The 27,658-nt window shown below is 43.2% G+C and overlaps 1 protein-coding gene across 1 annotated transcript in view; it reads right to left on the reverse strand.

Annotated features, from left to right (window-relative positions):
- The window catches only part of LOC119392086 (valine--tRNA ligase, mitochondrial), a gene marked incomplete in the record, with an annotated part of 121,744 nt that overhangs the window by 73,562 nt on the left and 20,524 nt on the right, over window positions 1–27,658 (reverse strand). Inside the window, 9 exon segments of the mRNA XM_049416425.1 lie at window positions 1,234–1,303; window positions 6,316–6,392; window positions 10,608–10,793; window positions 11,855–11,979; window positions 13,300–13,473; window positions 17,911–18,019; window positions 21,121–21,240; window positions 22,623–22,704; window positions 26,948–27,112. Coding sequence (XP_049272382.1) covers window positions 1,234–1,303; window positions 6,316–6,392; window positions 10,608–10,793; window positions 11,855–11,979; window positions 13,300–13,473; window positions 17,911–18,019; window positions 21,121–21,240; window positions 22,623–22,704; window positions 26,948–27,112 — 1,108 coding nt within the window.

Genomic DNA, 27,658 nt, shown 5'->3' on the forward strand with positions numbered 1-27,658 from the left:
GTGGTCAGGAATGAAGTGTGCATGACTAACACTCATGGAAAATGCACACTTATGGCACAGCAAGTACCCTGGCAGTGATGGCGTGAGTTTAGTAGGCTGCATGCTGCACACAACTAGGAACGATTGGCTTCAAATGGCAGCAAATGCTACATTTCAATGAAGTGGTGGAGATTTTCTTACAGTGGCATATCATTTACGCACGCACATGCATCAGGGAAAGCCAGATGAGTCGTTCGCTCTCCCATCACAGCCTTCATGTTCCGTGTCATTGTTTCGAAATGCGAGCTGCAAGACGTCTTGAATGTGAAATGCGGTATTGGTGGCACTCATCAAGAGACAGAAATTTGGCTGTTGGCACGTAATTAAGGCCGTTCCTGGCAGTTGGATGAAACTGCGGCTTTTATTTTTTGGCGCCTATTTTTCACTGCCCCCTAATGAAGTTATTAAGTTATCACTCAGCAGGAGACGTGCTTTCCTGCATCATAAGGTATTCAAATGTGGCCAATTCTGTAGCAAATTAATGGCTGTGTCATGAGATTGAACGTGTGAAGCGAACAGTGATGTTCATTCTGCAAATATGCAATCACTTAGGCTAGAATGTATGACATGTCGTTTATGAATAGCCGACACGTTTGGCCTATATATCAGGTTTCAATGAATGATGACTGCACTAGCTGCCATGTTTGAGCACTAAGGGTTACTTGGTTTTGCTGGGTACAAGTTCAGCTCATAAAGAGTTTATTCATGAGCTAATGGTTTGAGTGCTCCCTTCATCACTGTTGTGACAATGTGACAATATGAAGTTATAAATAGCAAAATTTATACTTCATTATGTTGAGGTTCAACTGTATGCAAAAAAAAAAAAAGAATGTGTTACGTAATAAGGCTTACGTAATTTTGCACCATGGAACATGCACAGTTGCAAACCAATTCAAATAGCAGGCACCAGCTATCATGGCTGACTTGTGATATAATGCGAGGACATACAACCAACAAAACTTCCATGGAAGGTGTGTCTTTCAAAAGCTCTGGGTTTCAAAGTGAATGGAAGTATTGACTTGTTAATCTTGTCAGTGGATGATATAACCAAGAGATGAACACATAAATAGAGGCAACTGTATCAAGAAAGAAAAATTGCATGAATTAAAAAGAGAAAGTACGCCGGAGAGAAATAGATGAAACGAGAAGTGAGTGACAAAAAACACAAGCAGAACAGCTTGCCTGTATGCTTACATCGGCATTGAGCACTCTGTAGGCCGGAATCTGGTGGCCCCACCACAGTTGACGAGATATGCACCAGTCCCTGCAGTTGAAGCCATCACACACTCAACACAGGAATGATACTACTAGTTATGGAAGCAGAGCATATGTAGGTTGAGCAAACATATCGAGGCTATAGCTAGCATGAAGAAACTAAACAGGACATGATAAATCAAATAGTACAGCCATTCTTCAAGAGGATTCCCCTATCCTTTCTAATTTGACTTTTTTTTTCCACTCATAGACCTTAAGGTTTAGGCAAGCGCCATCAAAAGAAGAAACTTGATCAAAACAAGACTGAAGTTCACAATATGATGAACCGTCACTGAACAAGAGATGATGTATGCTAGAGACGTTTCGACAAGCTCCAGAACTTCTCTGTGCCACAGACGAGTCCGCTTGTAAAACGCTGGCTACAGCTTTAGACATTCCTCTCTCAAGTAGAGTCCATCACCATAAATTCATAACATACAGATGAAAAGCTCACATATCACAGCTTTCACACACATGAAAAAAGAGGAAGACAAGTACGCTTTAACCTTGTCATGCCCAAGTACAGCTCTACATCAACAAACATAAGAACCACCTGTTCAGGCAATGGAGATCACAGCATACATATACACACACATATATACCGGGCGTCCCAGCTAACTCAGCCCAATATTTAAAAAACAACCATTGTATATTAGTGGTAGTTGTGTGTACATACAACCTGTATATTTTTCGTGACTAGGAACTAATTAACAAATGAACTTCAATTAGCCAACCTTTTTATTCTTACTTGAATTGGTAAAATAATAACTTTATGTTGCAGGTGGCCTCAAATACACCCAGAATCAAGAATTTATTTCGTGCTGAAATCTGCGTGGTTGTTTTTTCTGAGAAAAAATAAACACGCACAAAACACGCCAAATATGAAATAGACGTGTGCTCGCGTGCCACTACTCAAGTGCTCCCAAGCATTCTTTAGTAGATACACGGCTGTGTTCGTTCATCGCCACATTTTACAGGGCTTCACAGTCGATGATGAATGCATCAGCGGTGTGTTTTGATATGTGTCCATCAAATAGCGTGAAGCTATGTACAATGAACGAACGCAGCCGTGTATTAATCAAAGAACGTTTGGAAGTGCTTGAGTAGCGGTGCGCGAGCGCGCGTCTAGTTCATATTTGGCTTGTTTCGCGCGCTTTTGCTTTTCTTCAGAAAAAACAACCAGGCAGATTTCAGCACAAAATAAATGCTTGATTCTGGGGTTATTTGAGGCCGCCTGCAACATCAAGTTATTATTTTACCAATTCGAGAAAGAATAAAAAGTTGGCTAATTCAAGTTAATTAATTATTTAGTGCTTAGTCATAAAAAAATACATGTTGTATGTACACACGACTACCACTAATATACAACAGGTAGAACTTTCCCAGAGTGCAGGTTCTTTTTTTTTAATCTTGGGATGAGTTAACTGGGACACCCGGTATACATACATATGTGTGTGCGTGTGCGTGCGTGCGAGTGTGTGTCATTCCATATAAAGTGGGCCCAGTAAATTTTCAATCATCTCCGATCATGCCAAAAAAAATAAATCGTGCTAGTATATGTGAATGTGAGAAGTGGTTATTGAGGCATCATATTCCAAGAAAAAATTTTGTGCCACCTAGAAGGACTTCGAACTTTGTGCACGGAAGTGAAACTGTGTCGCGCTAAATAATTGATATAAAATTACTGGTTTGAGCAATTACTATGAAACAATTTTTTTTTCTTAATCTAAAGGCACCAATCTTTCATGACTATGACAGTTTATTCATTTTTGTTTGAACTTTCATTATTTTTGGCCTTGATAAAAATCACAAAATGCTGCATGTTTAGCTCTTTTTAGAAAAAGCACAAATTTTTTTGTGAGCAATATATTCACATTGTGGGCTTTATAAGTTCATATAATAAATGATAAAAACACTGTAGGAACGAATGAAGCAGAAACACTGCCACAATATTGTGACTAAGTTGGAAAAAATAGCATTTTGACCCACCCATATTGTGGCTTCATTTCCGCAATATAGCAGTCCAAGTAAAAATGTGCCTTATAGTACATCATTGTGTAGTATGCTTTGTTGGTATAATATACAGAAAGTTTGAAAAGAGTAATTTTTGTTTTAGGCAAGAAAAGAATTTTCGAACTGAACAACCACAAGGTTGTGCGAATGTGCATTTGCCTTGCCTTCACTGCATAGCATGTCAGCGCAGGATCCCAGCGGGTGCCTTTTCTCAGCAACTAATGCAAGTCATACAACTTCTTGTCACGTATTTAAGTAATACTGCTGTATACAACATCAAAAACGGCAATTGTGCTAAAATGGTGAAACGGTATCTTCCCCCTTGGACCATCAAAGGGCAGGTAATATTCAACCGCTTCATAGTCTAAAGGGGCAAAATTATACTGTAGTCGACAGCCTAGCCCTTTCGGCCCTGGCGGTGTCAATTGACACCATCACGAAATATTTCCCCTAGCACCTCGGAAATGAAACCAAAACTGCTCATTCTTGGGGGAATACTTCTTCAATGATCCCCACTGCCATTGACACCAAAATGGTGACATGCTTGCGGAGCTGGAAGCCGCAAAGAAGAAGAAGCTTGACCGAAGTCATGGGTGACGCCGAGACAGGTCAGCTGAGGCGGGTGAGCACCATTTTCGGATCGACATACCGAAGCTGTTTCAATGAGTATCACACTGAAAAATGAGACGTGGTTCACATTTTGTGTACTCTAGTGAATAGCCGGAAAAAAGATGCTATTTTTCTCATTTCATAACCGCTGAGCTCTGATGACCTAATTTGATGTCATGTCTGTAAATCCATTATTACTTGCACCACTGGCTACTATGGAAACAACACGCAGAAAAAAAGATCCCTGACCAAAATAAAAATCCAGGGCTGAAAGGGCTAGAGGACAGTTCTTGAGAATTTGAGAATTAAGTTACAAAGCCTTATGTAATCATTAACGATAGAATTAAACTATAGTTTGCTTAAGTTGTTTTTAAGATGTTTATGGTATAGGTCAACACGTGATCACTTACCATAGGGTTGCCTGATAAAATTATGTATCCTAGGTATGCATATGCACATTCGAGATTATTGTAACGTGCCCATAAATGACACATCAGTCATCATTTCTGGAAGGCATTTAACATTTTCATCACCCTTTTTCTTCATGGCCCTGGGGGCTATATATATATATATATATATATATATATCCTGCTTAAAATGTTTTCTGAATTTTAGGACTAAGGACATCAGCAGTAAAGATGCTAAATAGCCTCGTTAATACATACGCTAATACATACCGCCGTTAAAGTACGAACGGTTAAAATGTAGTTGCGTCGAATGCCCGACCGAGTTTCATACAACCGCATTTGTTCAACGCTTATGCAGGTGGTTCGTCCTATGCCTACCGGTTAGTGCGTACCCTGCGTACCGTGATAACATTTCATGTCACAAAAGTTTACTGCACCGCTGAACTTGCTAATGCCACAATGTGTCGCAAAAGGTTTTCAGTCTTTTCGAGAAGTGCGGAGAACGATTGATCGATGATTCTGACTTCCGCTCGATTATGGCGATGCCTGTTCGGGTAAGCATCGGGAAAGAATGAAGGCAAGGCGGCAGCCACCGACAAACACACCAGTCTGACTTATCGCAGACAATGTTCAGTTTAGTATTTTCAGCTATCTGCTCGGACTCACGTGTGGCGTAACGCTACTGTAAGCCTACTGTACGCTTTTAATAGGCGACAACCTGATAGCTCTGGGCAGCCATTTGCAGCCGGCTTGTTGTGTGGGAGTCTTCAAGTGCGCACCACTTTCTATAAACAAAAGCAGCTCACTGCTGCGGAGTTGAGTGTTGTGGGCCGCGGGCACCATGAAACCTCTATGCGTTGACGCTATCACACTAAACGCACGCATACGGTGCAGCAAGCATAGCACTGTTGTAACCATACTGCACGCTTTTATTAGGCGACAACCCAATCGTGCCTCCGTCTGCAGCCAGGACCGCTAGAGCATCACGGAGTGCGCATCGCTTGTAGGAAGCTCGTCATCACCACGTTAACCCAGTACGCTACTCGCTGCATCCGTGCACTCCCACGGCAAATGCGCGCGTACGGTACAGCAAGCGGCCCAGCAGCGATGGCGTGAGCCGAGTAGGTGATGCGCTGTGTGCAACTAGCCAGAACACGATCGGCTCCACGAGGCTGTACCCCGTATCAGTGAAACTGTGTCAGTTTTCACTTAGTGGTAGATCGCGGTACAGACGTGTATACGTGTCGCGGAAATCAGATTGTAGTGACCTGACGTGTGGTCATAGCTCACGATAGTGAAAACAGAGTAGTCGCTGTGAGGGGCGTAGGCACACTGAACCCAGAGGTGATGCGCTCTACTTTTTATTGTACATACTTTTATTGTACTTTTTATTGTCTGGGATTCTGAAACAGTATCAAAATGCTCCTTGGTGTCGCCACTGCGCGATATCAGACGGTCGTGCAAGAGTGCCAGAATCTTTACTGCACTTTGGCAAAAAGAAAGAAAAGGCTTTGTGGTGGGTACTTTTGCCAACATTTACTATGACACTGTATTTATTTATTTGTCGGAGGTGATGGCGCGTGTCAGGAGATGCAATTCGTACTTGGTGGCTAATGCGTACTACTGTTTAGTGCGTAGTTATGCCACATTCCCAGCAGGTATGTATCAACGAGGTTTCACTGTACTTAATAACATGGTTCGTTGAACCAACCTTAACTAAAATCTTGGTAGAAAATACAAAAACGATACTATAGCCTATGCATAAGTTTTTACATGCTTAAATCAGAATTTCGGGCTATCCAACTCTGTGGAACATAAATTATATGCTGGCCATTAGAGGGTCAGAAGGACAAAGTAAGCACTCAAAGGCAATAGTTTTGCTTGATTAAAAAAACTTTCATTCGGATTACGGACCCAATAACATGCTTCTCAGTTTCTTTGAGTGTGCACTGACGCCTGAATAAATCAGGTAATGATGCAGAGGTTTACTCACTCGGTTTTTGTAAGCCACTCCAACCAGGCTTTCCGGCAATGGTCTGGCTCAAGCACCAGCTCTCCACTTTCCACTGCCTGCGGTGTTTTGATAACAGTAAGTCTGTAATCAAGTATTCAGTAAGACGTTCTGGCGGGTTAGTTGGTTCATAGCTTTTAGACTGTGCTCGTGGTGTTCTGTATGTTTTCTTACTTGTGTCCTCGTCTTTTTGCACAATTTAATACCATCTAAAATAAAGCATTATTCTGTAAATAGAAGATACATGCATTCCCTACGAAAGCATTCCGTGGTTTCACATTATTTACAACATATAACGCTTCTTAAAGATCAAAACATCAACAACAAGATGCATGGTAGCAAGAAATATCAAGAAAAAAAAGCTAACGAGGTAAGTAAACAAATAAACTAATTCAGTTTCACGTCCCAATAGTGCAAAATACAGCTGCTGAATCTGAAGCTTGTGCGCGTTCGACAGAATTCTGTCTGGTTGGAAAGGAACTTATGGATGAAACAAAAGGACACCAACAAAGGTAACAAGTAAAAGTAAGAACTTTTTCACTTTACGAAAACGAAATTCCTGACGTTTCGGGTCCCACTTGGACCCTTCTTCAGTAGTGACTAGGGGGCACCAGAAAGCAGTGTTTATATTGGACACGAGGCCCACCACCGGAAAAGCTGGCACCACTGTCGGCATGACATGCTAGGCAGGATCACGTCGTCACAGCGGCTGCGTAGTCTTCTTCGGAGCGAGCCGAAAATGAAATTTTAGAATGCCACCTGCACTGTAATTCTAAGTAAGCGGGGAGGTTTTCTCACTTCGGGTGTGTGCTCGGCAACACTCGAAAGCACTACATTATGCCGTCGCTGTCTTTAAAGGCGCCTTATACGGTAGGCCAGTGCTCAGTGTTGCAGTGCAGGACATACGCAACAGAGCCCGGTGTCGGTCTTCACACGTGACCGCAGGATAAGAACCTGCGTGAAGCTCTGATGGCGAAACTTATAACTGGTAAACAGCCATCGGCCACAAGAGACGTGTGCAGCCAGTACCTCCAGGAGGATGATTTCTGCTTCGGTGTGGGGCTGTGACGTTTGGGGGGTAGCAGAAAGTGCTCACTCAGATTCTCGCCTGTTAATGCTGCCTGGATGACGTTCAACTTAATTTCAATTTAACAACAATTCAATTTGGCCCATCCCAAGTCCATTTGTCTTCTATGGAGCTGTATGTATTTTTGTCGGAAAGTGCTATACCTTTTGCATTATAGATATGATTTTGCCCCCAAAATTACTGGAGAACTTGCCAAGGAATGCTGTGCATTAAAAATATCCAGTGGAGTCTCAACACCTTGTTTTCACCCTGCTTTGCAGCTGCAAAGTCGTTGCTGCCATGACCTCTGCTTTTCACTGCGATTCCTAGCTCCTGCTGGTCCACTTTCGTGGATCAACCATTATTATCATTATTATTTTTTTTACTTTTACTCATCACCTTGCTTGGTGTCCCTCTGTTTCATACAACAGTTGCTGAATTGTTCTTCAAACACCGAGAGGCAAAAAAAGTAAAAGCGCAGCATAGACAAACTAACTTTATCGCCATTTATAAATAGCACTGCTATAAATTGAAGATAAAGAGTGAACCCAATTAATGAAATCAATTAAAACTCAACCAATTAAATCAGACATACAATACCAGGGGGGAATTTTTATGAAAGCAGTTATGCAACTGCTTTAATGAAAATGCCCAGATAGGTGGTTAAAGGGGTACTGCAAAAAAATTTTGGTCTGGCATTTTTTTGCTGCAATATGTTGCTGGAGGCCTATAAGTCATAACATGGCACATCGCTTGTTGCAGTGCATGACAGGTAATCAATTACAGTCTGTTTATTCCCAAGCAGTCTCAGTTTCGGTTTATTCTGAGACTGGTCGGGTTTATTCCTGACCAGTCTCAGAACGACAAACCGCCATGTCGAACTAACGCCACCTAGCGTGTGAAACGGCCCACAGAACTGTGACGGACTTCTGCGCTGCCTGCATCACCTGCTCGCATTCTCTCGCATGAGGCATGTGCAGCGCAATGTTGTTGCCATCATCGTCATCATCGTCACCTGGTGGCAAAGACTTTCTTGAGGCTTCCACATGTTCACTGCGAGCACTGACTAGCAAGCAGCCACCTGCGCGCAAGCGCAGCAAAAGCGCAATGGTGACTATGACATCATGATTTATTTAGGTATCTCGGAGCTCGGTCACGCTGGTGACAACGTCGTGGAAGTTTGGGGTCCCCTTCAGATCCCTATGTATGAAGTCAATGTCACGAGGTGCGGCGTATAGCGCTGGATCGGGCACACAAACTTCAAAATTTATACAAATGACCTTCCAAGCTGTATTTGCTGTTCAGATTTGGTAGATGACATATGCGAGTCCACGAGAATCGATCCCACAGGCTATCTCAGCCGTGAAGTTTTGTGTCTGTACCCCTTTAAGTAATATTAAAACAAGAAGACCGTTTACAGCTCGTCAAGTTCCTGCCAGCCACCAATGTTCAGCTGCCACCAGTAAACTGCGATACAGCTGGAATACACTATTGCATTTGATTGAAGCGTATGTTTATAGTCCAAGCCCTACACCAGGCTGGAACCAATAACACTACAAACAGACACCATAGTTTTTAAATTGAGCATAATTGAAATTTTAAAAAATTTAAGAAATGTAGACCACAACTGCACCACACTCTTGTTCATAAAATTTTTACACTTGGTACTGCAACTTATAATACTTTTATTCATTACCTAGAATTCTCCCCCTGATTGGTGGTGAGGGAAAGGCTTCCCACCGCTCTGGTTCACCATCTACACCTTTGAGGGGGGGGGGGGGGGGGCTCGGCAATCAGTATGGTTGTTTGGACAAAGTTTCCCACCAATATCTTGTGTTTATTTTTTTTTTCAGGTTTTTGAAGTGTTCAGCCACAGTATGAACAATGTCTGCAGCCACACAGGGGCACATATTGCCTTACAATTGTGTAATATAAAACTCCAGCTTTCACACCGTGTGAACGGTGCAATTGGTAGGAGCTCTAAAGCTGCCCATCCGTTACAAAGGGCTGTCACAATTCATCATCAGCAGCAGCAGCATCAGTATCAACAGTGGCCTTCCATCTTGTGAGTTACATGTTCAGCCCCATAAATGCACATATTGCAGTGTAGATTTGCACCAGGTGTCCCACCATACTAGCTGCATAACACGTGGTTGCTATAAAGACGCCCATCTATTACAAACGGCTATGTCACAATTTGTTCTCGACATCAGCAATAGCAGCAATAACAGCAGCCTTCACTTCCCAGGTGGCAGATTTGCATATTGCCTCAGGTGCCACGTCGTGTGAACTGTACTGGCCTGGAGTCTTTATGGCAGTCCAGATATAGCAATGATTGGTTATAATGATCCTTCTTGCTTTAGATTTTTCAATGCCGTTATAAGTGGACTGCATTGTTCATAAAGCCAGTGAAAGTCAATCCTACTGGCAACACCTGCTTGGAGCCGAGGCCAGAGCCACTACTCCAGTGCCAAAAAAAGGTAGAAGTTCAGGGGAAGATGGAAGCTTGAAGAGATGAAAGAATTCATGAATGCTGGGTGTCACTGGAGCCAACATTTCGACAAGCGATCTTGTCTTCTTCAATGCTGCAACTGCCTACCTTAGCGCGTGTATGTGCATATTTTGTACCCCCTCCTCCAACCCAAACAAAAGAGGAGGAAAGGGCAAGGGCAAGTGCACAACACAAACAGGGGTGGGGGAGAAGCCCCTCCTTTAATACACTCTGGCCAATGGGTGTACTAAATGCTTCAAAGGGTGCTCTTGAATCCATCTGATATGGTAGACACTCAATGAAAACCAGTGAGAACTAGGCCTTTCTTTCAGGAATTTCTAACCGTGCTGACCAACGCATGAAATTATCATTGTCAGGCTGGCCTTCCTGGTGACAACCATAATTCAGCGAAACGTCTATCGCCCTTGCTAGCACCTCACCACCCCACACTTCCTTTTTTACTGACGGTTTCCTCTTTCCTATTTGCTCACCCAATTCGGCACGCCGGCCCCTCCTTTCTCTCCCACCCCCATTTTAAGAGTTGCCCTCTGCCCCTTTTTGTTTGGGTTCGAAGAGAAGGTACTGAGGTAGGCAGTTTCAGCCTTGAAGACAAAGGCGCTTGTCGAAACGTTGGCTCCAGCGACATCTCATTTCTTTTGTTGCTCCAATACCAATGAAAAAAAAAAAACAAGACATGACCGGCATGCCTTCAGTCACCTGCAGTGCCTCCCGTGCGAGCCGTTCAAGTCTCAGGAAGAACTGTGGCTTGAGCCGGAAGTCCAGGAGGTCCCCTGAGCGGCTGCAGACGGGCACAGTAGTCGCATGCGGCAGGCGACTGCGGTATGCCCCTGTCTGCTGCAGTCGTTCGCGGATGGCATCTCGCACTTCAAACCGCGATAGGCCCTGTGCACAAGTCACAAAACCAATTAGCTAGGGCAAGTGCAAGGAGGATGGTGGCTAAAAGGCTTGACAGTAGGGCTGGACACCTATTTAAATTTTTTCGGCGATTATTGGAACCCTTAATACAGTAACAAAGCAATTATTTTGACTTGTTACCTAATTTTACTGGCGTGACACCAACCAGTTATTTGTAGCCAATAAAATTAATCATGATTTTATTAATTTGACTTTAATCATGAAGTTGGCCGAGCAGCACGAAGAAGCACCACCATAAAAGAGACAAAGGGTTGCACGCTGCTTGCTTGTCCTCATTGACAGGTCACAGCTCACTTGGCATCTTCAATGCTGTATACGCATTTATGTGTCACTTTTCCTTTCTCTCCTTCTCCTCTATGTGTCACTTAAGCTGCTTGATTGCATTTAGAGTGCTGTGAGACAGTTTCACTGAATTAACAAGCGAACAGTACTTCAGTGAGGCGCTCTAAAAAATGGTAAAGCCTGCATCACAAGGGCACTTATGACAGAACTATGTGCCTAATAACCAAAGTTCAAAAACCATTTGTATGTAAATCGCATAGGTAAACTATGTTTACATGGTAAAATATGTAGCATACATGGATGAACCGTATGTATGCTACCACAGGTCTTAAAATCTAGCACCATTAGCATCATTAGTACCTCACAAGTCGGTATATAACAACAAATGCATGCATTTGTTATAGATGTTTGTGTTCAAAAAGCCGACTTGGATAATCTCAAAGCAAGGATTAAAAGGGCCCTCCAACACCTTTGAAGCACCTATTTTTTATTTGTGGGTTACATTGACTGATGGCTGAGGATAATTTTAGCACAGGTCAAAGCACCAACGTAAAATGATTTAGTATTTTAATCATGCAATAAAATCGCTACATAGCTGCCGACCACATCAGTGCATAGTGGCATTTGCCAGAAATATTGCCCCAAACATTAGCCCCAAAATGAGCCTCAATACAGTAATGCAGAGCAGAAAAAGTTTGCGGGTGCTTATGCAATGACACTTGGGGGGCTGGCCACTGCCCACTTACAGTGAATGCGTTGTAGCCTTCGATGACCCTACCCTCGTCATCGAAGCACTCCAGGGCAGGCAGAGAGTGCTTCTTGGAGAGTGCATAGTCCATCTTACTATAGCCGGGTGTCACCTTCATGGCCCCTGCAAACACACAAGGGTATTGTCAACTCATGCTGTCATTTAGTAAAATTGCCTAATAATCAGACAGCAAGTCGGCATTATCCTTAAAGGGACAGCAAAGAGCAATATACTACACACCAAGTCAGTTAATGCTCAAAGTGCACTATCGTAACCCTATTATAATTCATTTGTTGTAAGAGCCTGCTGCCAAAGATAAGGAGGAAATCTCTTTCTTTGCTCATTTCATAAGACACTGCTGTTGACATCTTTACATCAAATGTCATTAAATTTGGACGCCTAGCAGCTCACACAGAAAAAATTCAATTCAAGAACTTAAGGCCTTAACTACTGAACGTCATTCCTTGTGCCCATTTGGCACGGGCATTACACAAGCAACCTTTTTGAATGCTATATGAGCTTCCCGTATTTTGATCATAAACCGCAACTAAACAGCCACAAAGGCATTATCCAGTGGAACGAACACCCATGTAACTTGACATCATGTATGTGGTACATGATAATTTGGGCAAAGAAGAGACATGCAGCACCCCTTTCATTCTTGATCATCATGTGCTAAGTATGTGAGCTCACACTCTACCAACTCACCTAAACCACTGCACTTTTAACGAAACAACACTTTGTTATCCTTTATATTACACCGTGCAATCATGCCACTGGGTCATCAATCACTCTTCCACAATGCCCAAAAGTTGTGAACAGAGCTATTCACTGTATTTTTGTCACTTGATGAAGTTGTACAAAACCACATCCCAAGAGAATGAAGCCGGTATGCACATATATCAAAGCTTAGCAACACAACCATGTCTGTAGTACTACTACTGATGTCTCAACAGTGCTCATATTGACACATGCTCTTTTCTTTTCATTGTGAATGGCTTTCACAGGTAAAGACTTTCACAGGCATTTTCGCTAGGCGCATGTCACGCCTGCATGTAGTGAAACCTTCTTGAGTGTTAGGGAATGATCTAATAAGATTTTACACAGAATGTGCATGATTAAGCTCTTTCTAGAACTAATGCAAGCACCAGTGATAACACTGGAATGTACGATCATGCAAGTATGAAAGCCAATGTGTTTCACTGATGATTAGATCATTGATTACCAATTAGTGTACTCGTTGCTATCATTATACTGTGAGTGCTACTTGCTTGTACTTTGAGAGTTCTTGCTGGGCACAAGTTTACCCAATTAATAACTCACACCACCACATGACAATACATTGAAGCGCGCACACTACGACCACGTACTGTGGTTCTAAACTATACAGTACTGTAATACTGTATGCTTTAAAAAGGCAACATTGTACAGGGACTGCCTCACCAGTTCCAAAACTTCTGTCCACTTGGCTGTCAGCCACAACAGGCAGCTCTCGGCCTGTTATTGGGTGCCTCGCTCGGCGCCCAATGAAGTGAGCGTAACGGGGGTCTTCAGGGTGGACAGCCAAAGCCGTGTCAGCAAGCATCGTCTCTAGTCGGGTGGTTGCAACCTCAATCTCTGCCACGCACACAGAGAGAGTTTCATTGTAAGCCCAGCCAACAAGAATAATTTTATGCCAAGGGCTTCTGCCATAATATCCTAAAATGCAATTACCATGGTGCTTTCACAAAGCGTGAAAAATTAAATGAAGCCGAGGACATGCCAACACAGACCGCAGTTTGCTACTCACCCAATAAAATCCACTGGTATTTGGCTAATTTAGCAGTAGCTAATTAACTCTTTAAATAAGGCATAAACAGAAAAAAAGTGAACATTTTCCAATATTGTTTAAGTACTAAAAAGTTTGTCTTTGTCTCTAAATACCTTAAAGGGGCACTGCAACACCTTTAAAGGTTATCACAGAATGACATTACTATTAGATTGGTGACTTGCCAATATCTTGCCAAACATTCTTTTTTAATCTGTCTGCTATAAGTGGAGTTGCAGAAAGAATATTCTGCACGATAGCACACGGTGCAACTGCGCATGGCGGTGATAGTTCACGGCGGAGATACCAACTAGCAGTAACTACGACCGAGACAGCAGCATAGCGGACAACCCACCCGGCTTTCCCCAATGAATGTGAGTGCATTGGCACAGTCACAGCTACTGAAAAAAAGATTGTGATGGTACAGTCTTCTACACCTGCTACTTTGCCAACAGATATGAGAAAATGCTGACAAAACATTGGCCTTAAGAACCTACTCGCGATATCTAAGGTCACATGTAACTGCCAAGAAGATTAAAGAAGGCTGAACTACTAGAATTTTCAGATAAAACGAAATTTCTTTTTTTTCTGATTACTGCTTTGGCACTTTCAATTTCTCAGATTTTTCTATGCTTCACTTGGCTTTTTACTTATTCTGTGGCAGTCTACAATAGTGGAGGTTCAGTCAGAAGGATAATGTACAGTTGGTGTCACAAGTTTAGTGATTAATAGCTTGCCAAGCTGACTATGCTAGCAAATTTATTCCAACAACTTCTACAAGTAAGCTGTAATTCAGCTGCAATATACCAATATAATGTGTTTCAGAAAATACAATACTATGGAACCTCGTTAATTCAAATTCCAGGGGGACTATAAACTTGTTAGAATAAAATAGAGTTCTAACTAAAGAGAGTGCCGAGAGCCCCTGAAGACTTGTACAGTACCACTCACTCACTAATGTAGGTTTTGTGTTCTTGGAGCAGCGCTGCACTCTTTTATGGCCTCTGCCCAACTGGTTTTTACAGATAAAGGAGAGATATAGGGAGCGGAGAGGTGCAGGAAAGCATGCATTTTATTCTTTAGTCTGCCTGACCATGCGTGCTATGCAGTCTGCTCTCAATGCTCAATGCCTGGGCAGCCATTTGCACCCTATATTGCCAGCAGGTAATCTGTCATGGATGCAAGAGCCGAGTGGGGTGAGATGACTGGTCGCTTCATGAGCACCGAGGTCACGTTACCTCAAGTTTGCAGTGACGCATAGAAGTGAGAGGTAATGCGATGCAACGTCCCCCCCCCCCCCTACCCCCCAAAAAAGCAACTTTTTTCTGAGAGAGAAAGGTCTGTAGGAGCATGCAACATCGTTCGAAATAACTGCTGGGTGGCTTCTAGAGTCCAAATTCACAGCACTTTTCTTTCTATTCAAATACACAAAACTTTGCCACGAGCCAAGCAGTTTGAACTAAGAGATTTCAAAATCATCGAGATTCTACTACTATACACAGGTGAACTAGTTGTCCTGTTTTTTGTAGCATTTCAACTGTCTGGCCACTCGCATTCTCAAAACCAGCATTAGACACCATTTTTTATGATTGTGTAGATTCATTTGAAAACTTTGCTTCCTTCTGGCAAATCATTAGCTTTGTCATAGCTGTTTAAGGACCACGAGGACACAAGAAAAAGCTGAATAATCCTACTGCTTTGGCAGGCAACCTTGAATTTAGGTTTCCGGCCTGTTCTGAAACGTCCTAACATGTACTTTGCAGTTAGACCGGATATAGTCACCAATTTCTGAGAAATCTAAAGTATTTTCAGACCTAGTGGTCTTTTAAACTTTGGTGCTAACTGTACATATCAATGCCTTAATTCAAAGTGACAAGAGTAAAAATTATCTTTCTTCTTTCTATAAATTTTCTAGACCTGAATTTTCTGGAAATTCCAGATTTTCTCCATTGATAAGACATTGTGTTACCAGCCTGAGAGGTGCAGTAAGACAATTTTTCACGTCATATTTGCATCTACACCCCAAATAATCTTGCAGTGTACTGGTGAACCAAAGCGCAACTACTGAGACGAGAACGAAAAGAAGAAAGGCGAACAAGCTTGTCTCGGTAGCTACGCTGCAGTTCACCATGCATCACCAACTTGCCCAAATTTTCATGTAACTAAGCTTCATTGCAGTACATTTCCGCTACCCATTCTATTTCCCCCCTCATCAATTTTGCCCTTTGAGATGCAGTGAATGCAAGCATCAGAGGGCAGCCTGCCTATGTTTTAAGGAAACACTGACAAGCATGAGTGGGAGGGGGCGTGGTTTGACGGCGAAGTGAGAGAAGAATGAAAGAACGAGTGACAGTGAAGTCCCTATCCCTCCTCCTAACATGAATCTATACACAGCCAGGAGAATGTATGACAAGCCATGTGGTGAAAGCATCAGAAGACGGTATAGAAGTGGGAAAGACCAACCGGAATGGCAGAAGACATGGTTCATTATGGAGTAGATTCGGGGGCTAGGCTAGCCAGTGTGCAGTTGAGGCTGTGCTCCCAAGCCTATGCTCCTTGGGCTAAGCAGGCATACCTAAGTGGATCAGCACTGTAAACCTGAAAGAGCCTTTATTTTGTAGCTGCATCACGTAAACACTGCAGCGACTGACACCAGACTACCGCCATGGCCACACCATGGTTAACAGCTTCAGGCCAAGTCATGTGGATGTTGCAGTCAGTGACAAAGAATTAGCACTATGTCTTCAGTGAACTTTTGCAAATGATACGGAGCTTTTTTAAGTGAAGCTTTTCTTGCAAACATCTCCAGGTTATCCTGACTGTTGTGGTGTTGTTGACGCTCCCTTGCTAAATACACAGGTCCCTGACTGTTGGAGGAATCATACCTCTGACACCTCTTCTTCACCTGTAGCATTGAAAGGTAGAAGGGAAAAGCCAGCCTGCACAGGAACTGGCAGGACCACAGTGTGAGATATATGCTCTTTAGGTGGGGACACTTCCCAAGGCACGACTGACCAGATAAAGTAGCAATGGTGTGTGGCCATGAGTCCGGCGATGGCAATGAACATGTATCAGCGGTATGATGAAAACTCCAAGGTTTCATCTACAGCAACTGGCACTTGGCAGCAAATCCAAAATGAGTGACCAGCGCGGTGAAAGTAGGCCAGTGGCGGAGAGAGGAAAGCATCTGTTTTATGCCTTCTGTTAGCTGGTCAGACACTCAGAGTTTGACAAGCAACCATTCAATTTGGTTTTTAAAGCCGCTTCTAAAGGTGCACCATGCTGCTGATAGATATCCGCTGCCATCAGCGGACCGATGGATATGCATCATTGTTACTTATCCGGTCGATCGCACGACAAGTGTGTGCCCTCACCTCAAGAGTACACATCTTACACCATGCGAAGGAGGTGAGGAGCCATGATGGCGGGAGGTGATTGTGCTGCCCTTGCATTCTGCAGCCTGCCTTGGTGTCAACAGCTGAGTGAGCGCTTCCATGTGCGAAGGGGAGGCTGGTTGCCCAAAACAAGTGGGGCACAAAGTCGGCTTGCCCCTTTGGACATCTTAGTGCTGCTCATGTACTACAGTGTCTTCACCAACATGGAACCTAAACTAAACCTGATAGAGCAACAGAAAGTGGAGCAAAAGGAGAATCACATTAAGGAAGAACAACTTTGACACGCTGCAAAACGAAGTGCCCTGATGCGATTCCAAAAGGGCATGCTGGAATTTTTTTTTTCTTAATTTTTACCACAGACTGACTGAGAACTTTTTTTTTCATGGTAGCTGACTTGTGCATATAATTCTCACCTGTATACTCTTTTCTGTTTGTTGGACAGTTGGTTACTATAAATGCTTCTCGCGATCAATCAGTTCCTGCACAGAATCCTTTACATTGAGCTCAGGATGGCATTGCTCTGAACATTAAGGTGGCAGCACCTTGTACTAGCATTCTGATTTGAAGGAAGGCTCCTCAATCTGATCTGATGAATGTGTCACTAGCACTTTACTTCAACAAGACTAATGCAGTTAAATCATGCAACAAAGCTCTCTGGAGCATAAAAAGTGAGCATGAGGCAAACCTTATGCAGAAAGGTCATTGCTTCATGAAGTTTATAATCCACACACACAAAAAAAGAGAGGCAGACACTGTGGAACTATTGTATTCACATCAGCACTGTGCAGGCCAGAACTTTACAAATCTAGATTCAGAAGCACACAAAAGAGGGGAAGGGTGATAGTATCTCACCAGAGTTGTCAATGGGAAAGGCAACTTTTTCGAGGAAGCCAACTTCAACTCCATAGTCTGATCCAGGCACCTTTATTACTTCGCCAGGGGATATGGGAACATGTTTGACCTGAAAAGCAGCAGGTGTCTGTGGGCACTTTCAATTGATAACTGAGAACTTCACAGAGTGGGAGAGAAAGAACTGATTTGATGGATGGCGGAGAGGTCAGCTAGCAGAGAGTGAATGCACAGTAATAAATGAGTAGAACAAAATAAATTGGACAGAAAAAATTCTTGGCAATCCCCTCACTCCGAAGTCGAGCGTTAAACCCACTGGGCTAAACACGCACGCTTGCAGAGGGTCAATATATCTGAACCATTGTACAGGTGGCACCATACAAATGTAAAAGGAGAACAGTGTGTAAGAAGGCTTTGTTGAAAGACTTTTTTGTGATGGCGGAATAAAACGCCCTGTATAGAACAACGCGTGAAGCCAACATTCTCCGTTTTAAGTGCTACTCGTCAACACAGATTACGTGTGAAACAACTCAAGGAGGCTGCACAGTGGCGAACTACAGCAAGGCGCTGACAAACACAAGAAAGAAGATGCTGTGCCAAAACGACATTCCAGGGAAGGCCAGCAACGCAGAAAAAGTGCGGGAAATACAAGTTTGTGATTTGACGTCATTGGAAACAAAGACTGTACTAATAGCCTCCCGTAAAATCCCGAGCAAGCGCCCCTACCCGAGCAAGCACCCCCTTTCCTTTTTCTGGCGATCTGAAATATCCGCCAATGACTGAGCAAGTGCCCCCTCATGCCCTCCCGTCATTTTCACTGCTTCATTCACTGTTTTTATTCGCTTGACGAGGGCTAATAACGACAGCGAATGCATGCCTCTTCAATAACGCATTTCACTGGAAGCACGCATGGCTCTTCTGCCGCCATCCTGAATTTTAATCCGTGACCGAGCAAGGGCCCCCCTCCAAATCTTGTCGGATTACCTTTCGCCGTGGGGGCGGGGGGGCTTGCTCAGGATTTTTTTTACGGTATTCTTCCTTGTCTGATGCTGGTCTCACTTAACATTTCCATGCTGCAATGCCCAACGAGGTACATGTGAACCCTGCATTCCTGTGTTCACACATTCTTTCTGAACAATGAGCGATACAACCAGTGAAAGTGCTTTGTCTGACGCTGCTCTTTGCTGCGTGATTAAAGTTGTGCTCCCCATTAGGCTTACAATATATTGCAGTAAAGGGTAATAATGGAGATGACGAAATAATGGATGTAACAAAGCAATTTAGGCTCCCACTTCCACTTTGTTAAAATGAGGTTTGAGAGTTAAATTGTTGGGAGGCACTGCACTCACTGAAAAGCATACCTTAGGTTTTAGGCAAAGGTGTTTCTGGACTTTTTATGTTGATTATACAATAGAATTTTCAATTCTCGATAAATCGAAATCTCAATTAAAATTGATTGGATAATCCAAACTACATGGCTAGTCCCGATAAAGTTGTACATACACTTCCATATTTACTGCACGAGACGACACCACAGGGAAGGAGAAACACACGGAGCGCTGACTGATAACTGAAATTTTATTAAAACCAGCAAGCCTTTTATACCCACTGGTGACCAGGAAAAAAAACGTACACGAAGCATGCACAGACAGAACATTAGTGCCAGCAGAAAACAGACATGCGTCAAGTATCACAATCAAGGTACTTGATTTCTTTTTGGGACAGTGCTACTGAGGGTGCGCTTACACACGTTCTGCAATCTTGCAATAACATGTGCCTCCTGTATTTCCTTTGTTAGGTCATCATGGTGTTTACCTATGACATTGAAATCTGTGTACATTGGTTCACAGGGTTCACGGTCATTTTCTTCTGATCGGCTATCTCTGCAATGTATGGCCACGTGACTGCAAGTGGCTACATGTGCGACATTGTTGCGGTGCTCTTTTAATCTTTGGTTTAAACATTGTCCAGTCTGTCCCACATACTGCTTTCCACACAACAACGGCCGGGAATAAATCCCGCCTTTCTCACACTTGACAAACTGCTTGACATGCCTAACTGAACCTCCTCGTGATTCGCCATTCCTACGATTCACCGTTATGCATATGTTAGCCAATTTTTTTTTTCGGCACCGAAACGACTTCCACACCCGCACTTTTTCCAATTCTTCTGATGTTGTGTGAAACATGATGAATGTGATGCTCTAACAAGAGAAATACAGAAGGCACATGTGATTGCAAGATTGCAGGACATACGTATGAGCGCACCCTCAGTAGCACTGTCCCAAAAAGAAATCAAGTATCTTGATTGTGAAGTTTGACGTATGTCTGTTTTCCGCCGACACTAATGTTTTGTCTACGCATATTTTTGTACGTTTTTTCTTGGTCACCAGTGGGTATAAAAGGATCGCTGGTTGCAATCAAATTTCAGTTGGCAGTTAGCACTCCGTGTGTCTTGTGTGCCTTCTTCTCTGTGGTGACGTCTCATGCTGTACATACGGAAGCTAGAAACCAACTCGCCCAACATATTATTTTGTGGTGTACATACACTCCAAGCAAACAAGGTGTATTTAGGGCATCTTTCCATTATGCAACAAGAATCATCACCAGGTTTGCTTGTGTTTCCTTTCTAAAAAAATGTGTGCTCACATTTTCCTATCAAGAATGCTACGTCATGCCGATAGCACACACACCGTTTGTGACCTGGAAATAACGGGGGCATGGTGATAATGACACAAAAGCCTGTGACATAGATGATGATTATTGTTGTGTGACAGAAAAGTGCCTAAAATACACCCTTTTCTTGGAGTGTATTTGAATAGGAATAAACTCCTGCAATTTCATACAATAAAAATTGCCCAATAGTTACACTGAACAACATTTATCGTGCCCGTGGGACTACCTTTAAAAAAAAAAAAGTCACATTATACTGCCTCTCCCAACAACATGTCTCGAAAATGTTGAGATAACATGACCACCTGCACAAGGCTCACAGAAAGACAGTGCACCTGTAGTCACGAGCCATCTCAGCTTGCCTGGCCTTAGTAGCTGCTGTGGATTGCCTGCAAGATACGGAGCACCTGCTGCTTACGTTTGCTTCTGTGACCACTGCCACGCGAAGCAGTGGTGATAGTTAATCAGTTTTTGTCACCCCGGGGACAAAATTCACAGCGCAGCCTATAATGAATGAAAAATTGACTCAAACGATGCTTACCTCACTGTCCGAGATGGCCGACTGCAGCCAGTAGCACCAGTTCACCATCTTCTTTTCCCGGTAGATAAGACCCGCATCGAAGAGCCTCACAAATGCTGTCGTGACCGCTTCGTTCATTGGCTACATAATTTGCAAAATAAATGGGTGATTTTTTTTCTCTACACTGTTTTCACAAACAAACAAGCATACATGTTTCAATACAGAATGTCCCACGTAAAGATTAGCAACACACCAGTCTTGACTTGAGGATACTCCCCAATGCAAGGTGCCAGGCACACTACAGTAAAACTAGGTGGTACAGTCCCAGCTAGTATGGATTTCAGTGATATTTCAAGATTTCAGGATTTCAGTGAACTGACTACATCCCGGCAGTGCACTGTCCCACTGGTCAAGTAAACACTTAAAAATTCTTTTGGCTGGGAGTAAATTCGCTTGTTAATGATTTTGACTACGTTTTGAATATACGAATGCTTTGCGTTACTCCATGAGATTCACATCCCAAAGATTTTAATGTACAATTTTTCCTAAGTTTAGCTTAAAAAGGAGAACAAGACAGATTAAAGCAAGTCATGCCCAAAGATAATGAGTGGCCACCATGAAAAATGTGAAGTGCAACAAGCCAGAAATTTGCTAGCCTTCAGCAATAATCCTTAAGAAATGATGATATGCTGCACACCTTCCTCATAAGGTGAACCTACCTCATTATTATGGTTGGCGACATTTTATTAGGTATTGCTAACCCCCCTATAGAGGTCATCACAACATGGTGGTACAAAAGACTACGAGAGACACAAGAGAAAAATGCACAATAAGGAAGACCAACTAAGAGAAACATATAAGGCCATATGTCACATAAGGTTTAAGACTAACTCTGTTTTTAACCAAAAAATTTATTTTTATGCATTTAAACACCTCTGAATTAGCTTCCTTGCATAGCAATACCCTAGCATTCCTGGCCCTTTGCAAATATGTCCTGGAAGTCTCTTAAAAGATTTGAGCATAGGTGTGCGCATGAGGAGGGCAGGGGGAGGGGACCTAGTCACCTAAGAGGAGGGCGCAATGTCTGCCCCATACATGTACTCAGTCAGACCTGCCCGCCATTGTTTAAAAAGCAGGGTTATGGCCATGCAGGTTTTTTACTATAATGGCGGCCGAAGGCCCCTGATGTTGCATTCCGAGAACTGTTTACTTCCCAGATCGTTACTTCAGAAAAGCCAAGGACCAAAGGCAGGCCATTGTGAGAAGCATGTCATTGCTTCATAATGATTTTTTTTTCAAGCGGTGCGAATAGGTAGGGTGGGGGTGGAAATAGTGTCACACCCCTTAGATGTGTCAATGGTCCAAGTCTGGAGAGTTAAGGGTCTGCATGATATTGACTTACATACTTCAGAAGCATGAAGCTAATGTGACAAAGACTGCACATTTATCTCTAGCAATATTTGATTGACTACTGTGATGTCTTCCCTCCATGCAATCAATACAGGTGATGCGACAAGCCTTACCTTGTCCATGGTGAACATGTATCGTGAATAATCGAGGGACGCACCAAGCCTCTTCAGCTGCCTGAGAATGTTGGCTTCTTTCCTGCATGGGCAGCAAGGCCGGATCTTTAGGTGGGAAAAAAAATCATTTTAAACACTAGAAATAGGCACTAGGGAACTTCTTTCTAGGATTTACGTGGGCAAAAACAAGGCCTAGTATAAAATTGACAGAATCCTAGGTTATGTGTATCAAACGTCTAAGCTTTCACACCTTGAACATAATTTGAACCAACATGATAGAAAAAAAAGATCACAGGAACGAGAAGGTAACTGCAACAGGGTTTGCCCTTGTCTCTTTGTGCTCCTTCAAGTTACAGCCAAGATGAACCAACGCGCTCAGATAAAGTTGTTGCTATTTCAAGTTTCCCAGTGTTGTGCTTTTTCTTTCTTGAGTGCCCTTGTTTTTAGAACTACCACAGAATCTCAATAATTCAGCATATCTTAATTAGAATTTATGGATAACTCAAACTGCATGGCCCTTCCTGGCAAGGTATTATAAAAGGAAAACTTGCCCTCTCAACCCTGTTTTCATGTGCAAGCGGAGTTTGCACCCAATCAATGTGAGCGGCCGCAGCCTCAAGTGGCTGCCGCCTTGGATCGTCTACTGAAGTTTGCAAAGCTAATCATAAGACAAAGCTTGCCGCACCATGCCACCTGGCTATGCATTTGTTGTTGTGAAACAGGTGCTTTGTGATTATGTCACGTCCAATCATTTTGAACGACTTGTATACAATTTGCAGCACATAATTAATGATGTGGCCGCTAGGCCGAGTTGGCCACATCTGACGCATATAACTTGTTAGCAACCGAAATAATGCAAAGTTTTTTTATTGCGATAGCAATTATATGGACAGTCTCAGCTGGTTTTTGCTGCCGCCGTCATGCACCGTATATGTATAAGTATGTATATATATATATATATATATATATATATATATATATATGTCCCAAAGAAAAATAATTCAGAAAAATGCTTCCGAAGCGCGGACTCAAACCAGCGACCTCTCTCACCGCAGCGCACGGTGCTAACCACTACACCACAAAGCGCAGATCCTTCAGGTAGCTAACGGCGAGCGTTATATACACACCCTTTACCGCTGGCAGGACTCAGAGACGGCAGGCGCTTATAAGCGTTTCTTCATTACCAGCGAGATGGCGCGAGGAGCGCAACGGGCACATTTAAAAGTCGTCAGCCAACTCGCTCGCTTCTTCTAATATTTGCGCAGGGAGAACCTTACCCTTCTGCTGTCTGCTCGCGCAGTAGTTGCTGCCGGGGGGCAGATGTTTTTGCAGCATAGCAGCGCGTCCATCACAGGCCGCTTTTCTTGCTATTGCATTCATTGCTTCGCCCTTGCGGCGAAACTGTAACTTTTTACACAGAATGGTAGACAACGTTTTTGACTTCAATCAGGGAGATAAAAAAAAAAAAAATTAAAAATAGCCTTTGTGAGAAAGGAATTTTCAAACTTCGGCATTTTTGGTAACACACACGTTTCAGCTCAATTTTGAAGTGTAACGGTGAGTGCAAAAACCAGAAAAATTATTTTAGAAGAAAACGCAAATATCAATGTCAATATGTACCGAGTTTTACTATCCTCAGTTCAACTTGTCCACAGCAACACATTTCTTCAATACCGGTATTTTGTGCCATTTGCCATGTTTGCGATTTTTTTTCCTCAAGAGTACTTCGACAGCAAAAAGATATAAAAAACTCATAAGATTGCAGTGCAGTTGTTCTTTGATGGGAATAAATATTGTGACCAAAAAGTGCACTGTTTTTTGGTTAGGTGCACTGAAAGTTCCCATATTGCGAAATTGACGGAATATTTTTTTTGCGGCCAAGATTCGCATTTTTTAGGCGAACAAAATTTTTTTTTCTTGCAAAAGTAACTTTAAAGTAATTGTTCAGAGTTTAAAACCTATGCCTAAAGTAAATGTCATCAAAAGTGGGAGTGGTGACTGGGATCTCGTGTCCGTTCTTGTCTGGACACAGGAGTCTGCCGAAGCTGCTGTGTCTGAAGCAGTTTGCAATCACTGCAAGCTGCTTCAAGTAGTATGTGCACTGTGCTTCGTTCCTTCTTCAATGCAGAGCAACATGAGCCTTCCATAGCAGCACATGCCGTATCTTTCCCTGATCCAGTAGCTGCAGGGAAGCCGCAGTGTTCGGAGGCAAGCAAAGGAGCCCAATGCACTGCAATTATCTGCACAATTGGTGCTTTGCGTGATTTTGTGAAAAGTGGCGGTCAGTTTGCGCAGCCAGGTTTGAAATATTGCCGAAGCCCTACATGCCCCCCGACTGGCACAATGATCTAAGTGAACTTCTTGATGTTTTTGAAGCACCTTGCCTTTTCTGCTTTGCCGAATGATATCAGAGGTAGCTGCTACATGCCAGTCATGTCGCCACCCAGCAGAAGAGTTATTCGTTCTTTACTTCTCTTGCCCCTGATGCTAGCATGCCCTCTAAACGTGGTCTGGCAGGGTTTTGTAGAAGAGTGCATCCTCATCTAAACTGAAGATGTCCCAAGGCTCCTAAGAAGCTAGATGCTCAAGTAGTCTGATCATTCAATCTCATACAATGTTTTCATTGGTAGTACCCTTCTTGTTGCACGGAAGCCCCGGCCGTGTCTTTTCATGAATCAGTCGATCTGACCTTCAGATACCTTGAAACTTTCGATGTTGAGCTTCAGTGCATATTTAGTGCAAAACATCAACAACCGTTGCGTGTCATAAAGAGAGATTCAGTATGAAATTGCACGAAAGCAAAGCAACAACCTGAATTAAAGCACCTCTGTTCATGGTGGCCACGTTTTCTGCTTTGCAACATACATTTGAAGAATTGAGCAAGACCTGGTAAAGTGTCACAAACTTTGGTCGCTGCTACGCATTTGCTCAGAAGTTGTTGGCGAATGCAGCAACAACCTGAAAACTGCTGCAGACTTGCAAGTGAACGAACTCTGTCGCAAAAGAGTCGCAGAAGTTTCAGCTTTTCTTGTTTGTTGTAGCTCAACACTGAAGAATCATTCTCACGAAATCCCAAAACAAAACACTTTCCAGAAAAGCGTGGACACATGAGAATGACTTTTTAAGCTTAAATCTGTAACAAGCTCCACAATTCACATTTCTGCAGGCAGCCTTCACGACATCTTTTTGTCATTCGCACACACTATACGCCATTTTCGCACAAATGAAACTTCTGCCCCAGTCTGCCAAAGTGAAAAAATTAAAGCAAATCACCCTAGCAATTGTGGACACTTTCGGAAAACAATTGCCGTTGGTCGGTCTCGCTGTCATGATGCTCCGGCCAGTTTAGCGAAAGCACGCAGCATCATGTGCTGCCTCGTTTAGCAACGGTCTTCGCGTTCAGCTAGCATACTCGAGCTATAGCTACCTATAGCTACGTAATGCAAAGTCAGCGCTCTGGCACCGAGCAGCTGCACAAAAGCAGACAACTGCCGGATCCAGTCTAGCGCAGAAGTTTCGTCGTGGTTCTGTAGGTGGTGCTGTGAAATCCACCGAGTTTCGCCTCCTATAGTACATATTCTTTCTCCGTGGTTATTATGCAGAAAGACAGCGTGAGAGTCATAATTTTCATACGATGCTACGACAGCACATCTTAGAACAAAGATGTCATGACTCCAAACTCGTTTAGAGCCATAGTATTAGTACGGATGTAGAAATGATAACTGTGGCTTGGACGAAAGTTACCACTAGGGGGCACGAAAGTCTAGAACTGTGGAGCTCAAAAACAATGAGATTTATAGCAGCACATTAGTAAAATTTAGTCACGTGCTACTGACATCAGTTGAAATGACTTTGAGAATGCAGCCAACGAAGCTAACACTGTGGAGTTATACATGGGTGAGGGCATTGCTGATGAGGTGCAAGACTTTTTCTGCAATGAACTGAATGAAGAAAGTGAGGAGCTAATGCTCCGCACTTTCTTCCTCCGTCTAAATGCGGCTGCCACACCTGGGAATAGAATCTGCAACCTCATGCTCAGCAGCACAACACTATAGCCACTAATCCACAGTGGCAGGTAGTGCGGGAGTTAGGTGTAATGTGGGAAATTATTTTTTTTGGCTGTGCACTCAAACTCATGTTCAATAAATCTCAAGGGGAATACAGGGGGTAGAAGCTGTTCAGTTAGCTGAACCCTGCTGCTAGATTGGGCTGCGATTTTGCAATTACTCAGAGGTGAACTTGTCATTAACAGTACAAAAGTGTTTCCAGCATCAGCTGATCTCAAGAGAGAGGACTGCAACCGACTGCATGTGCAACAACTCAACTGCTTCTTCCAAGCATGAGTGGCCTCCAGGAATGCCTGACGTCCCAGCTGCTGCCGTGTGATTCCCTGCTCAGCCCAGAGCTGCTTCTCTACCACCAGCTGGGTGGCAATCCCAGCATGGTCGCAGCCGGGCACCCACACCACTCGCTTGCCACACATACGATGCCTGCACAGTAATTAGAAGCCCTAAATTAGTTTACAATGGCAGAGAATTGTTTTTCTAAAAAGTAAAATATAAAAAGAGATTTGTAGCTGACATCTCCACACCGGGGCAACACTTTATCTACATGTAGGTGCTGCAAAACTTTCCAAAAGCCCTTGGTAATGTTTAGTGCCGTTACATTGGGTGACACCTACACTCTAAGAAAAAATGGAGTGTTTGGGGAGTATTTCTGCCAAACAACCTCGCATACTTTCCTTGCGATATCACTGCAGTCCCGGCACTTCCCGGTCACAAACGACGTACGCGCTATTAGCGTGACATAGCATTCTTGATAGGAAAGTAGCGAGAGCCAAGTTTTCAAGAAAGGAAACGCAAGCAAGCCAGATGAAGATTATAGTTGTGTGGCAGGAATACTACCCAAATACTCGATTTTTTCTTAGAGTGTAGATGCAACCTACTGGAAAAGAAACGAAGGCCAGAATTTCATAAAAGTCCATGCTTGCAATGCCATGCCCATGATGTCAATACATCATCATCAACATTCCAGCA

This window comes from Rhipicephalus sanguineus, chromosome 1 (assembly GCF_013339695.2).
Source record: "Rhipicephalus sanguineus isolate Rsan-2018 chromosome 1, BIME_Rsan_1.4, whole genome shotgun sequence".
Lineage (NCBI taxonomy): Eukaryota > Metazoa > Arthropoda > Arachnida > Ixodida > Ixodidae > Rhipicephalus > Rhipicephalus sanguineus.